Source organism: Stegastes partitus, unplaced genomic scaffold (assembly GCF_000690725.1).
Source record: "Stegastes partitus isolate 25-593 unplaced genomic scaffold, Stegastes_partitus-1.0.2 Scaffold733, whole genome shotgun sequence".
NCBI lineage: Eukaryota > Metazoa > Chordata > Actinopteri > Pomacentridae > Stegastes > Stegastes partitus.
In genome coordinates this window covers 44,110-58,425 of record NW_007578464.1, presented here as the reverse complement: position 1 = coordinate 58,425, position 14,316 = coordinate 44,110, and the positions used below count along the sequence as shown (strand labels likewise).

The 14,316-nt window shown below is 46.2% G+C and overlaps 1 protein-coding gene across 1 annotated transcript; it reads left to right on the top strand.

Moving 5' to 3' along the window:
* Window positions 1-3,941: 3,941 nt before the first annotated feature.
* Window positions 3,942-14,310, top strand: LOC103364251 (insulin-like growth factor-binding protein 5). Its single transcript, XM_008291310.1, has 4 exons — window positions 3,942-4,730; window positions 12,957-13,171; window positions 13,446-13,565; window positions 14,172-14,310. The coding sequence occupies exons 1-4, from the start codon at window positions 4,397-4,399 to the stop codon at window positions 14,304-14,306; spliced, it is 804 nt and encodes a 267-aa protein (XP_008289532.1). The 5' UTR covers window positions 3,942-4,396; the 3' UTR covers window positions 14,307-14,310.
* Window positions 14,311-14,316: the final 6 nt, after the last annotated feature.

The following is a 14,316-nucleotide window of genomic DNA, read 5'->3' as shown; positions in this document are numbered from 1 at the left end:
GCTTTCAGCTTCTCCTTTTCCATTCCGGTGCAGGATCGGACCGCATCGGCCGTGACGTTAACTCGGATGCACCAAAGCTACAACGAATAATAGCTACTGGGCATAACTCCAGTATGATAAGAAAGACTATGTGGTGAATTTTAAGTTGTAGTGAGAATACGACATCAACAGAGCAGAAAAACAGTGCGAGCAACACACTGAATAGCATTTGTCTACTCCACGTCTACCAATCAGCATCAAGTAGGTTTCCATAGCCACTCACAAGTACCTTCACCAGAGTAGAAACCTGCCCTGAAAAAGCTTCAGAACACACACTACGTCAGTGTTCCTTCAGAATCGTCGCTGCAATTGATTTTGGTTCTTTTTCAAGAATGTCCGTCGTGAGCGCAGCGCTACACTGGTGGTGGGGGTATTTCTTAAAACAGCCACACCCACGAAAAATGCAAATGAAAAACACTCGGCGGCGAACATCGGAGGAACGGCCCGCGTCAGCCAACTCGCTTGGAATAGAAAAAGTACATTTAGAATATTGTTTGGCATCTGGGCTCTGATCTCGTCACGAGGAAACAGTGAGCCCAAGAAGTAATTGCTCATTTTCCCTCTGCACACTCATTGCCTGCAGGTGGATGCTGGGGTGGAGGAGGGACGTTTGAAATGCTGACATGTGAGATTTAATCAGCCCGAGTCAGTCAAATCAAGTTGCATCTTTTTGGTTGCATCACATGTCTTTGCTTGAGCCCTGACGGAGCGGCAACAAGCTATTTTGGCACTGATGCTTTCATCATCTACATCTACATGTGGATATTCACGCTATATATAGGAAGCATGTTGAAATATTTGTGGGGCGTAGCTTCTTGAAGAATGTTTGTTTTACTTGGGTTTAAAAGTGGGTGCCCTTGCTGCCACACCCATCAGTATTCTTACACTGCATCACATGTATGGTGTGAAAACTTCAACCACTAGATGGCAACACATGCAGGATTATCAGACACACTTTAATGACTCCACTGATTCCACTGACCTCTATTCGTGTCCAGCTGTGTCCAGGTGAACCTACAACAACAATGACAGCAATCAACTCATTAAAACACTAGTTTTCACTTGATAATCTTGGTTACGGAACAGATAATGTCTACTAACTAAATGCTGCTCAGTTTCTTGCTCTGCAGCGAGAGCAGAGCTTTAAGCCGGAGTCGTTCTGCGATGCTGGCTGCTCTCCTGGACTTAAACTTCCACTGCTGAGCTGCAGAAAATGCCCGTAGTTAAGCATTCTCGACGTAGTCTGGGAAATTGCAGCGATGAGTCCTCTGGCATTCAAATCACAACACCACCCAAAGAAGATATTCAGTCACGAGTTTGCACTTCTGCACAGCATAAAAACTTTGTTATTGTTCCTTTAAGTCAGGCCGACGCATGGATAGAAGGAGAGCGGGACAGAGGGAGGAACAGATGGATTGATGCATGAACAGATCTTTGGGGAATTTGCATTTGCACTGAGCAAAGAATGAGAGCAGAGAAAAAAGAACGAGAACATTGTGTCCCCTCATTTACGATAACATGAACAATGTACATCCCTGACTGGAGTGGTATTGGGAGCAGATTTTCCTTCTAATTTGTCATCCTCTCTTCATCCACACCGCCTCATGCCCAGCTGAGATTTGGTGGATGCATTATTAATCCACGCCGCTCTACTGTCTTAATCCCGTTCATTATCGCTGCTCTGGTTTGGCCAAAGTAGCTCAGATTTATGTCTTGAAGGGGTTTTTGCCGCTCCTGTTGGTTTTGGAGGGAACACTGACTCACCACAGTCCTCGGTTCAGGAGCTGGCTGCTGAGACGTTTAACCATCACGGGTCACCCTGCGCCCTTTCTGCGGCTGCTGCATTCTTCTGTGGCCGCTTTTTTTTTTTTGTTTCAGAATCTCTCCCTTTGTGTCGAATTCTGACAAAATTATGAAAAAAAAAAAAACTCCGCTTCAGATGTTTACAGTTGAAAGCAAAAGATGGGAAGTGATAGCATTGATGGAAGTATGCAAGGAAAACCAGAGGAAAAGCCATGGGGCACGAGAATCACTCCAGATATGTAAACGGTGGTTATGGAAGCTTTTAACATCTACTGTAAACTGAGTTTTAAACAATCATGGCTGAATTGATGCGACGAAAACACCAAACATGTGCCACACTGATGTTGCGGTGAAAACAAATCATATTCATCAAAGCTCCTCCAGAGAGAAAATGAGAAATGCACATGGGAATTCAGTTTCATACGAGCGAGATTATGTAATTATACAGTCACTAATTCCGAGGAGAATTAGTGTCGGAATGAATAAATACTCGAAAGCCCCTGTTTTTTACATTCACATGTACTTATCCCACATTCTGTGACTCTCTCTGCTGCACAGAATCAAGACTCTCAGTCGAGCGCTACTGCTGTGGCAACTCCTGTGATTTCAAAGGTATAAAGCCTGCTGTGCACGGGACATGTGAGTGAGCTCCTGCACCGGGTTTATCATTGTTAACAGTGCCTTCTAGTGGTCACCAGCTAAACCAACGAGAGTAAATCACTCCTCTATTCATCCCCAGCCTACAAATGTAGGATTAGATAAAATGATGGCTGCGCTTCGGAAACGGCTGTGGCACTTTATCAAGCTGTGAGTGGACATGGGAAAGACAACCAATACAGCTTCCTGACACTCCGGTGGTACCGGAGGAAGAAATATCTGCCCCCGAAAAGCTGCGAGAGATGGAAATAACAGCCCCGGCCGGGCTGATTTAGAGCGCATATGTGGTGCGAGTAGAGCACACGCTGAAACAATCAGGCGTTATTCTGCATACAGGCTATAAAATAATAGAGCCCAGTTGCACTTAAGTTGTCAGCCTCAAATCTCAGAGTGCGTGACATCCTTCCCCCTTTTCTGCTTCTCTTTTCTTCTGCCTTCCTCTGTGTGTGTGAGAGAGAGAGACAGAGCATGTTGGTGGATTTCCCTTCTGGCTACATTTGCAACACAAATGGTGTCCAATGGAAGCAACAGGTGCAGGGTCCGAGGACAGGAGCAGGTATCCCTGGAAGTGTTATCTAAACAGAGTGGGAGAAAGCTGTAAATTAGAATAAAAAAATGGCAAATCCATTTCCCCTGTTCCAAGCCTTATATAAGTGAGTGATCCACTAATGATGCCACACACCTCTTTCCTGCAGCCCTTGAGGGTTTTTGCACCTCCTTTTCCTTCTCCGGGATATTCCATCCAACCCGTGACCATGAGGCACTTATGACTCAAGCAGGGGGTTACCGATGATTTCGTGCTTAATGACCGCAGAAGAATCATGATGTCATTTAAGAAAACGGGTTTTTCCTTTGAATAAAAGGTCTCGGGAATAAAAAAAATGCGCACACCCTCGAAATCAATTTTACGCACGTAATTTTTGAAGTCTTTTTTTTTCTTTTCTTTTTGCGCAGTTCAAATTCAAAGTGGGAGAAAACACACAATCTTGACTGATGGGTTGTTTTTTTTTTTTATTGATCCAAGTGCCATTTGTTCGCACTGGATTCTAGTTTCTGTGAATCTGCAGCTGAAATGATATCATCCACTGAAAATGTTTAAAAAGTGGGAGAATTTACTGTTGAATACGAGCGCATGTGGCTGTTTAAGGATCCGAACAGATCCATGCGCAGCAGAAAGCCTGCAGGTTTAGACGAGCGCTGCGCTGAAATGTCTTTTGATGAGCTCCTGCGTTGCTTTCTGCTCCTGCCTCTTGCGCCTCGGCATCAGTTCAGCCTTCAGGGTGAAAGAGCGATCCTCCTGCTGCTGCTGGAGAAAAAAAAAAAAAAAAATGTTTGGCCGCCTGCCAAGCCGTGGAACAAGTGCGCCTCCCTTCCCTGCTGTTTAGCGTATTCATAGTTAGGGGTTTGGGCTCGGCTGTTTTAAAAAGGCAAGGCAGCTCTCAAGTTGATCAGTCTGCTCAGGAAACTTCTGCTGGAGAAAGTACTGGAGTCCAAACTGAAGGGGAGAGAAGTTGAGATTTGGTGCAACAACAACAAAAAAAAGAACTGCTTTTGCTCCTGCACAGGACAATATTTCGGGGGGAAATAGCACATATGTTTTAAAAAACAATTTGCTGATTTGAAGTCATTTTTGCAGCGTGCACAGCGACCAGCGCGTCATTAATGGGTGCTTCTTTTTTTTTTTTTTTTTTTCAAATAGATAGCAACACTCTTGGATAAAGACTCTTGGCTTTAACTGTAAAAATCGGATTATCTGACTGAGGCATTGTGTTCATTAGACCAGGCTACTTTTTTTTTTTTTTTCTCTTCTCCCCCCTCCCCCCCTCCTCCTCCTCCTCCTCCTCCTCCTTCTTCGCATTTGAGGTTTTACGCGATAAACTGAAGAGAACCGCCAACAATGTTTCTGAGTTTTTGCCTCTTGGTGACATTTATCTTGGGGCTGTCCGGCTGCTTGGGCTCATACGTTCCGTGCGAGCCTTGTGACCAGAAGGCGCTGTCCATGTGCCCTCCGGTCCCGGTCGGCTGCCAGCTGGTCAAGGAGCCGGGCTGCGGCTGCTGCCTAACGTGCGCCCTGTCCGAGGGGCAGGCGTGCGGCGTTTACACCGGGACGTGCACCCAGGGCCTCCGCTGCCTGCCGAGGAGCGGGGAGGAGAAACCCCTGCACGCCCTTCTCCACGGCAGGGGAGTGTGCACCAACGAGAAAGGATACAAACCTGCCCACCCGCCCATAGGTAAGACGCGCAACCGGCTGACTTTGAGTTGCATGCTTTTGGAGTGGATGATGTGCTCTAGAAAAGTGTCGTGTGGACAGCACCGGGGGTCTCCTCTTGTCTGCGGATCGCTTGTTTGGTGACGGAGCCTTTACGCGCAGCTCAGGGAGAAAATGTACCCAAAAAAAAGAAAAATATGACATTTTATTCCAGCCCAGATCAGTCTTTCTGTCTTATTTCTGACTTGGTCCCCCACAGTTGTAGAACCCTGAGCAGCTCAGTCCTCTTGACAGACCGTTTGTTTGACAGATGGTTTGAGGTGCCATCTGATTAACTTTTATCCACTGCCTCGAATAAACTGGCTCTGCTCTGCGGGAGCTTATTCCGGCTCACACACACTCACACACACACACACACACACACACATGCACCTTTGATGGGCTCCGCATCCACGCTTGGAAAGAATAAGTTTTTTTGCTGCTTCTTGTGATGAACCTAATAACAAGGCGTGAACGCACCGCTCCGGTCGTGCGTCCCGGTCGCTCTGCTGCGGGCGCCTCGACGCTCCGCTGCGGTAAAAAAAAAAAAAAAACGCACATGGTGTTGTCCCGGCTGAGTTGCGCCTTTAGTGCGGGACAGTGGCTGTCAGACTGCGGTTTAGCCAGAGCCAAGAGCGGCTGACAAGCATCCAAGCAGCCCTCATGTGAAAATATTGACACTGTAAGGCGACTGCAGAACGCGTTTCTTTAAGAGCTTTCACGTCTCTGCTGTTATCTTTTTTTTTCAGCGGGTGAAAAAACTTTTATGAAAAGTGGTCTGTGGACTGAATTTATTTATGTAAGGGATATTAAGAGGGAAATGTGGTAGCCCCTAAAGTGGCGCTTATCCTGCAAATAGCCGCCTGCTTGAACAGCAGCTCTGTAACAAGTGTCTGTCACAGCCCCTCGGTTTTCCATCTCCACGCCAGAGCGCATGAGGCTGTTATGTCTTTCTTTTTTTTTCTTCTCCCCCCCCTCCTCTTCCTCTCCTTTCCTTGTGCGCCTTTCCACTATCACCCAAAGATGTGAAATCAATCCAGACAGCAGGAAAACGCATCGACTAAGATGGGGAGGAATGAAGTGCCACTCCATAAAGTTTGGGTCTCGTTAAAGCAGAATTGAGATAGATTTAGGTCTGCAGGCTACCCCTGGGGTGGTGTTTAGAGTCGGATTACCACTAAATCTGTATGCGTGAGAGAAAAGAGAGAAAGACAGAGATAGTCAGACAGATAGAGGCAGGCAGGCAGGCAGGCAGGCGGAGAAGGAGAGTTGAGCCAGAAGTCTTGAATGATTTAAGACATTTCTCGGTGTAGCAGACAGGTCCACTGTCACTCAGAGTTTTAGCAGCTTGTCAACAACCAGATAAGTAGGTGGTAACCACAAAGGTTTTGGCTACAAGCCTCATTCTGTAAAATCGGCTGCCACTGGGCTCATTTTGACTGTTGACGGAGCCCCGGGGCTCAGCGAGCAGCCCTCCTCTCTGCTTCATGACACTACAGCAGAGTGTGTGCTCCCGCTATGATTGTTCTAAAAATACCCTGCAAACCTTAAAGCCCCGCGAAGCATCGATCACTATCTGAGGTGATGTAAATGTAGGTTTCAGTATCACCACTGTGTGTGTGTGTGTCTGTGTGTATGTGTTGGAAGTTTGTGTGTGTGTGTGTGTTTGCTCTCACGTATACTTGGGCGCGGCTGTGTGGGTGTCTGGGTGTGCATTGTGTGTGTGATTGTTGTTAGTGATGACACCCCAGGCAGTTTTGTCTCACTGTGGCTTTCCAACCAAACACACACACACACACACACACACACACACACACACACACGCACACACACAACCTGACTTCTTTGTTGGCCCACAGAGGTAATCGGAGCATCTTTTCCTGCCTCTGGCAGTGCATTCATTGCATGGGCGCTCAGTCACAACGCAGTGATTCAGCAGAATGCCTCCGGCTCTCTCTTTCCTCTGAAGGGCCTTCTGTCAAACAGCTCCGCAGATGGGAACTGGTGAGGTGAGCCTCTGGTTTCCTGTCGTGTGGGGTTGCAGCTGTCTGTGTGCTGTACCAGCTGAGCAAGGCAAACACAAGGAGGAGGAGCTCGAGTATCCACAACACTCGTGAGACCATGAGAGCTGCAACCTACTAAATATTGACTGGGACAGTCAAACAATGGCAGAGAGGAATCCTTGCTATCCTCCAGCCCCGGCTCCCCCCTCCTCCTCCTCCTCCTCTCCCTCTCTAAGTACGAAAAAGAGTCCTGGCCATCACTCTGCGTCTGGGTTCATGTCCCAGCAGTGCATTAATTCATGTTTTGCTCTTGCACTGTGATCCCAGGGGTTGCTTGGATTGTAAGGCACAGGAGGTGGTATGTGCTTTGGGGGCACTCAGACTTTGTTAGCCCCCTACGAGTGAATCAGGCCCTGGAAAGCTTGCCAACAGATATGACTTCATGGCAGCAGGCCCCTCGTCCTTCAAGCCTCTGAAAGGGCCTTATGTTTTAACAGATTGCTCTTTGCCAAGAAACAAAAGATGATTAGGGAGTGGTTCCAAATCCAGAATACTCCAGTCACACATGGACAGAAATACTGTGCTTCATATTAGAGTAGCAACAGGAAACCTGCAGCCTTCACTGACAACTTTAATGCTTTACATTTGTCTCGGCTCCTTGCATGCGTGTTGCTGCAGTTTTAACCTGCTGCCAGACGTTTTTCAACCGCAGTGACATTCTGAAAAGTTAGCGTTTTCTTTCACATGTCACATGTCCTTGTCATTAATATTTACAATCACCAGTAAGTCAAGTAACCTCGGACGTGTGATGTTTAATATTTGCCAGAGAGCTTCACATATGTAACACGGTACCGCCGCTGCCCTCTCACTTCTAAGTACCGTACAGAATCACTTGTCATCACATACTTTCAGAAAGCTATTCAACTTTGAGCATTACCATCTGCTTTTTCCATGTTCACGACGTCACTGGCACAGCTGGTTATTGGGTCGTAGCGGAGAAAGTGGAGCGAGCGAGAAAAAACGCTGATTCTCTCCCGACTCACGCTAACGACAACCAGCCACCATGCTCTTGTCTGCCGTGTACGTTGCGTGCTCATACAGACATGCCACGTTAGATATAGCTCCGGTCACGTGTGGCCCCAGCTGCCTGACGGCTTCATGATGGGCTCATGCAAAAGGAAAGACTGTGTATGTGGCTTTCCGTCCGTCTCACCTTGAACATCTGAGACAGTGCAGTGAAAGCTTAGCATGCTGCAACTGATCTGTTGCAGGTGCTGGGGGAGAATTATTGGAAAGGTCATTTTGTCAAGATATCACATGAGGACTTCGAGAAAAAAAAAGCTTGCAATTTGTGGAGAATGAACGAAAAGGTAGAGAACCCATTTCTTGGATGTGACGTGGAAACTATTGATAACCGTGTTTCATTTTTCAGGTATGATCACATGGTCGACAGTCTGAGAGCTGCCGCCGCTGCTGCCGCTGCTGCTGCTGGCGAGCAAATAACTTCGTTGGCACACTTGCTTGATTTCTCCCTATAAAACTTTACAGTGGTATTTGTACAGCTTACTGGTCACTGACACCTAGCCTGCTGGTGGCAACAGCTGCGAAAGAAATCAACACTCAGTGTAGTGCAGGGTTTTAAAATGATGTCACATGTGTTCAGACCTGACCTGTACTGTAATCTCACCCCCAACACCTGGTTGCACACTAGCGTGGTGCACGAAAGAGCAAGAAAAAAAAAAAAGATCATTGTCTCTATGATGGAGGTTTTTTTTTTTCTACTCACAAGCAGGACAAACAAAAGAAATCTCTGAAGTTTCTAAGGATTTGGGAAACAATAGAGGCTTCTCTGAAATGTTAGTGTTTCTTAGAATGTGAGACAGGTCATTGCTCCCTGACCCACTTGGTAAGCCCATTATTGTGGCTGAACAGTGCTTCCTGCTACATGCTTTTTAGTAATTGAATTCTTTGTTTTGATCAGAAGAATCTGTTGATGTTACGTAAACCGCCGCGAGTCACGTCCTGCAAAACCTCACCGAGATAAGCCAGCTGTGATCATTTTTCTTTCTTTCTTTTTAAAATTCTGCTTCGAGATAATCTTCCATCCAGGAGCGCTCTCCGCTCTCGCCAAAATAGCTGCTTCTGCCACTGGGGAGCTAGAACGTCGTCACACCCAGTAATTGTGTTGTGGTGATGGTGACCCAAAAAAGAGGTTGCGTCCGTCCGTGTGGCTTGTCGAAAACCCAAACTCAGATATGGGATGAGACCTCAGACCAAAATTAGCCATGTACAGTAGAGCAAGCCGTGCACCTTCTGCAACACAAAAACGTTTATTCGCGTCGTGGAAGCCGCGAGAAGGGGTCAGAAAGTCTGCTCACCTATAGCGGCGTTTCCCTCTTGGAAAGACTTTGCATCCTCTCATAAGTCCTGTTTTGTAATTTATAATCCTTGAATTGTTCTTGTTGCTATTTATACCATGCATTCAGAAAAGCAGGAAACTTTTTGATTGCAATGAACATATTCTGCGCGCACAATACCATGGGAAGAGTTATTTCCTGCATATTCAGAAGCTGATTGAGAGCGTGCACAACAGAAACTCGGCTGAAACAACAGGACATATGGGTGAAAACATTATTCCTTTTTACACTTGTGGTTAGAAAAAAAAAGAAAGAAAGAAGAAGAAATCCTGGACAGAACATTTGATAAAGTCCATATTTCCTTACGGTTCCAGCTGGTTTGGAAGTGGTCCCTTTTCAGTCATCAGCCTCTTAATCCTTCTCATGTAACCACTGCAGTGCTGTCATGTCATGTGCAGCGCATGTATCTTACAGTTTTTTTGGATCTCTTTATGAAAATTGCTCTTGCCATTGCTTGAATTATTCTTTACTCCGCTAACCTTGTTACTTAAATTCTTCTGACACTGAAGAGCGTTGGCCACAGTTCTTTAAATAGCCTTTCGGACCCATTTCTTATAACTTTTTGTGCCGCTCGGTGACTTTGCACAACTTGTTCACACCTTCCTTTCTGCTCTAGAAACTGCGGGGTTATCGGGGCCTCGGCCTCGCTTTCAAATATTAAGCAGCGGAGGCAGTGTGACGCTGAGGGATGGTTTACTGAGGTTGTGCTTTATGTGACACAGGCCCTCGGGCTCATTTATCCCCACAATTATCTTGTCCTACCCCCAGATGAGATTAAACAGCACCTCCATTCACCGCTCTCTTACATCTTGTAAAGATGTAATTTCAGATGCGGGCGCAGAGACTGACTTAATCAAAGGCAGGACGTAACAAACGTGGTGTAATGCTGGGAAATCCAATGAGAGGTGGGAGAATCCATTGTCCTGGCTTCTTCTTTTTTTTTTTTGTTTGCTGTCTAAATGCTATTATTACAGTCTTAAAGATCCAGTGGAGAGAAAAAATCCAAAGAAGGGGGTAGCTTATCTTTCGTACTTGGACCGCTGCCCGTAAGAAACTTGGGATATTCATGAAGCATAATTGTGTGCAGATGTTAATTTTTAAACAGAGAAGTATCAGGTGCACCTCCTTTGGCTACTCCGCTCCTCTCGTCCTAATGAAATCTTTAGCTCGGGCAGAGGGAGAGAGATAGCAGCACAGCTTTGGGCTCAGCTGAATGGAAGAGCTGCACATGACTTGGCTCACTTGGCTCCCGTCCAGCATCTTGGCTGAGTTTCAGGAGTTAAACACAGACCCTCTAAGCCTCCTTTACAAGCTGGGTACCCTTAGCATGGAAAAACTGAGTTTTTGTGGCCGAACTGAAGAGCCCACATCAGAAAAGATGAATTTAGTGATTTCGTGAGTGGAGGAGAAGAAAAAAAAAAGTCAGACACTATTGTCTTTTTTAAAAGCTACACAAAAAAAAAACCCTTTCCTTTCTAACTCTAAACAGTTTCTCGAGGTGCCCTGTTTGGTGAGGTGAGTCTAATCGATGTGCTCAAACCTTTTTTTGGTGGGGCCATTTATATGCCTAAATGAAATTACACATGAAACAAGAATGCGCATTAAAAAAAACCCTGCATATTTCATGGCCAAATATGTGGCATTTTAATCAAGTGCCCTGAGAAATTATTGGACTGTACAGCAGAAATAAAGAGTTTTTCCACAGTGGACACATGCATTGGTGTACATAGGAATGCTTGTTTGACGTATTTATTTATAGCCGGCAATAGCCTCGTAGTCTGAGCGGGGAGACACAAGGACATATCTAAACACAAACCAAGGCCTGCCAAGTCATGAGTTGTGAGATTAATTTCAAAGAGACGGCAGAGCAGCGCAGAAGCCAAAGACCCAATTCTGGTAATCACCCTGCCCCCAGCCTCTCCTCCTCCTCCTCCTCCCACACCGCCTCCCCTCCCCTCCCCAAAGACTCCCAGACGCTCATGCTGTGTCAGGCTCTTTGAACATCAGTTTTTTCGGAGCTCGTGTCCTTGTTACGTCTCGGTGCCTTCCTCCACGGTGGCTGTGTACTAACAGGCCAAGCCGGCGAGGGTTACGGCGACTCGTTAAATCGCGTTTTCCAACATATTCGCTATATATGGAAGTTGATTTGTCTTTCAGCAGCAGTTGGCATATAATCCGCAGCCAACATTCCTCTCTGGTTCAGCGCGTCTGGCCCCGTGCACCACGGCGGGTTTCCTTGTCAGATAAATATAACCAGGGTCATCCACTGGCACCATCGCTTCTGCCAGTTGGGGCCTGGCAAAGTCCCCACAATAACTCTGTACTTATGGTACAGCTAAGCCAAGGGGTGGTGGTGGTGGTGGTGGGTGTGGGGGGGGATGGAGGGCTTCTTTTTGTGGCCTCAAAGAACCTCTGGCTGGGGGTCCAGGCTTACGAGGCTGAGCCCCAAAGATAGGAAAAGGGGGGAGGGGAGGGGCCACGTGAAGGATAAAGGACCTCAACCTGTAAATATCCCATCAGCGGGGACCGTCAGATCCCTGAGACTATAGTGCCCCCTGGGGGAGCTGAAATTACACCTAAGAAGTGCATAAAATGTGACACAAATGTACAAGCATTTATATGAGTCCGCAGAGCAACTGGATTTTCCTCCGCTTGACATTTGAATCAGTTTAATGTGGGACACGTCGCTATAAAGTTACTGCACTCGGGGGGCCTCGGTCCTGCTTGCACTTTAGCAGCCCAGATAACGTGTTTGCAGATTTTCCAGGCGCGCATGCAGCATGTGATGCAGGCTTTCCCAAAGCTGCGGAGGTTCCTGCGCTCGCAAATGAAGTGCCGCTTTGTGTCCGTATCGATGTGTGAACTTTAAGACCGAACCGTCTCGCTCAAAGGGGATGAGAAGCCGAAGGAAGACGTGTCGCTGGCCGACCGTTTTGGCGAGTCTCTCCGGTTCAACTTGTCTGACGTGAGCAGACGTTTTTCTGTCGCCGTTATAAATAGAGGAACGAGGGGGTTCACCGGCGGGAGGAAAAGAGGAGTTTAAGCTATTGTCTTAGCTGTAGGAGTTCATCAGCTGTTGTCGGAGCTCCAGACTCCCCTCCTCTGTAAACAAATGTTAAACAACAGTTGGCACACACCCTGGGAAAAGCACCCACCTGTTGTGGGTGCTGCGTACGACGAGGACTGACGACGAGCAGAGTTTCATCATTTATGTTTACAGCAAATCAACATATGATGTATTTACAACATACTTTTTAAAGCATCACGAATATGAATCAGATCTCTACATTGACACACAGACATTCTGCTTTTTGTTTTTCAAATAAATGCTTCTTCAATATCACTACACTGACATTTATTTTAAAGCTGCACTTTCTATTTGTTGTTAACAATTTCCCCCAATGCACAAAAGCGCTAATTAAATGCTTTGATGAACCCTCTGGTGGCTAATTGTCCATAACCAAACAGCAGACAGACAGTTCATGACTATCCTGTGGGAAAAAAAGTTGAATTTTTAGCAGCTAAATAGATTTTTTTTGGATGGTGGAGACCAAATCTGAGCTAAAAGTCAGTTGGACAGAACTCATCTCCACATGAACGCTCTCTAGATGTATAAAGATGGAGACTATTCAATTATAACATGTCAGCGTTGGATTGACTAATCGTTCTGACTCCCATTCAGTCCACTTATAATAAAATGTCTTTGCATTAATGTCAATCTGTGGCTTTTGTTCTAGGTTTAAAAATCTGACATTAATGAATTTTTTTTCTTTTGGGTTTCCGCTGCAGATCGTGAGTCTCGAGAACATGAGGACACCATAACCACAGAGATTACTGAAGAGCTGCAGCCGGCTAAAGTGCCACTCCTTCCTAAAGACATTGTAAACAGTAAAAAAGTCCACGCAATGCGCAAGGAGCAGAAGAGGAAGCTTGGCAAGCAGCGCTCCATGGGTTCCACCATGGATTACTCCCCTCTGCCCATCGACAAGCATGAGCCTGAATTTGTAAGTACTGGACGTCCGAAGCTTCATTGTGTATATTTTTAACATTTGTGACTTAACTCTTAGTAGCAGTGAGATACGAGCATACAAGATCCAACAGTCCAAGTTCAAAAGGGAACTTTAAAGACTAAAAATCAAGAATGTTTGACCACACTAGCGAACATTGCTTTCATAATCAATTTGAAAAACCGTGAAAGAGCTGCTCACCTTCTGAACCTGGAACAACCTCTGAGGACCATGATGCTTGGTTGTAACGCTGTTCTGTGTCTCTCTGAAGGGTCCATGCAGGAGAAAACTGGACGGGATCATTCAGGGGATGAAGGACACTTCTCGTGTAATGGCTTTGTCTTTGTACCTTCCCAACTGTGACAGAAAAGGATTCTTCAAGCGCAAGCAGGTGAGTGTTTGAGAACCTCAGAATGCAGATTTTGTATTTAAGCCTATTCAGGACTTTCATGTTGGCATATGTGGAAGGTCTTTCGGGGTCCACTGGACCCCAAGAAAGAATATGGGCAAAATATTTGTTGGTATTCATTATAGACTTTTATAACATGTTGAATAAATATTCTGATAAGTTAACGTATGTTTGGTTCCAAATGCAGGACAAATGTCCGTCTTTTTAAATTAGAAAATAAATCTTCAAAAACTGAAAAACAATAACTGTCACCTAAACTTTAAGGCCTGGGGTCCAAAAGACCCCAAAAGTCCTGAATAGGGTTTCCTCACCACTCCCAGCACTTGAGTTTTTGTTTTTTTTTCAATCCAGCTGCAAATTCTTCAGCAAAATCTGCAGCTTTTAACGGAATTGCAGTGATTTGTGGATTTGCTCACCGTCCCAGCTGATTGGACGTTAGCTTTACCTACTAGCCCGTAAAGGAGTCACTGTGCACCCAAGATTGCACAAATGAACTTGACAACAGGCCTTTAATCACCATCACCAGTGTTTTCTAGTGTGTTGACCTGTTTCCATTGACGTCATCGTGTCCCGCTCTCCCGTCCACAGTGCAAGCCATCTCGCGGCCGCAAACGAGGCATCTGCTGGTGCGTGGACAAGTACGGCGTTCAGCTGCCCGGCACAGACTACAGCGGAGGGGACATTCAGTGTAAAGACCTGGAGAGCAGCAACAACAACGAGTGAAACGGGGGGG

Bases quoted from the DNA above. Each gene is read 5' to 3' on its own strand.
- LOC103364251 (XM_008291310.1), top strand. From the start codon at position 4,397: ATGTTTCTGAGTTTTTGCCTCTTGGTGACATTTATCTTGGGGCTGTCC. The intron at 4,731-12,956 runs GTAAGACGCGCA...TTTCCGCTGCAG, and splicing joins ACCTGCCCACCCGCCCATAG to ATCGTGAGTCTCGAGAACAT. The intron at 13,566-14,171 runs GTGAGTGTTTGA...TCCCGTCCACAG, and splicing joins GATTCTTCAAGCGCAAGCAG to TGCAAGCCATCTCGCGGCCG.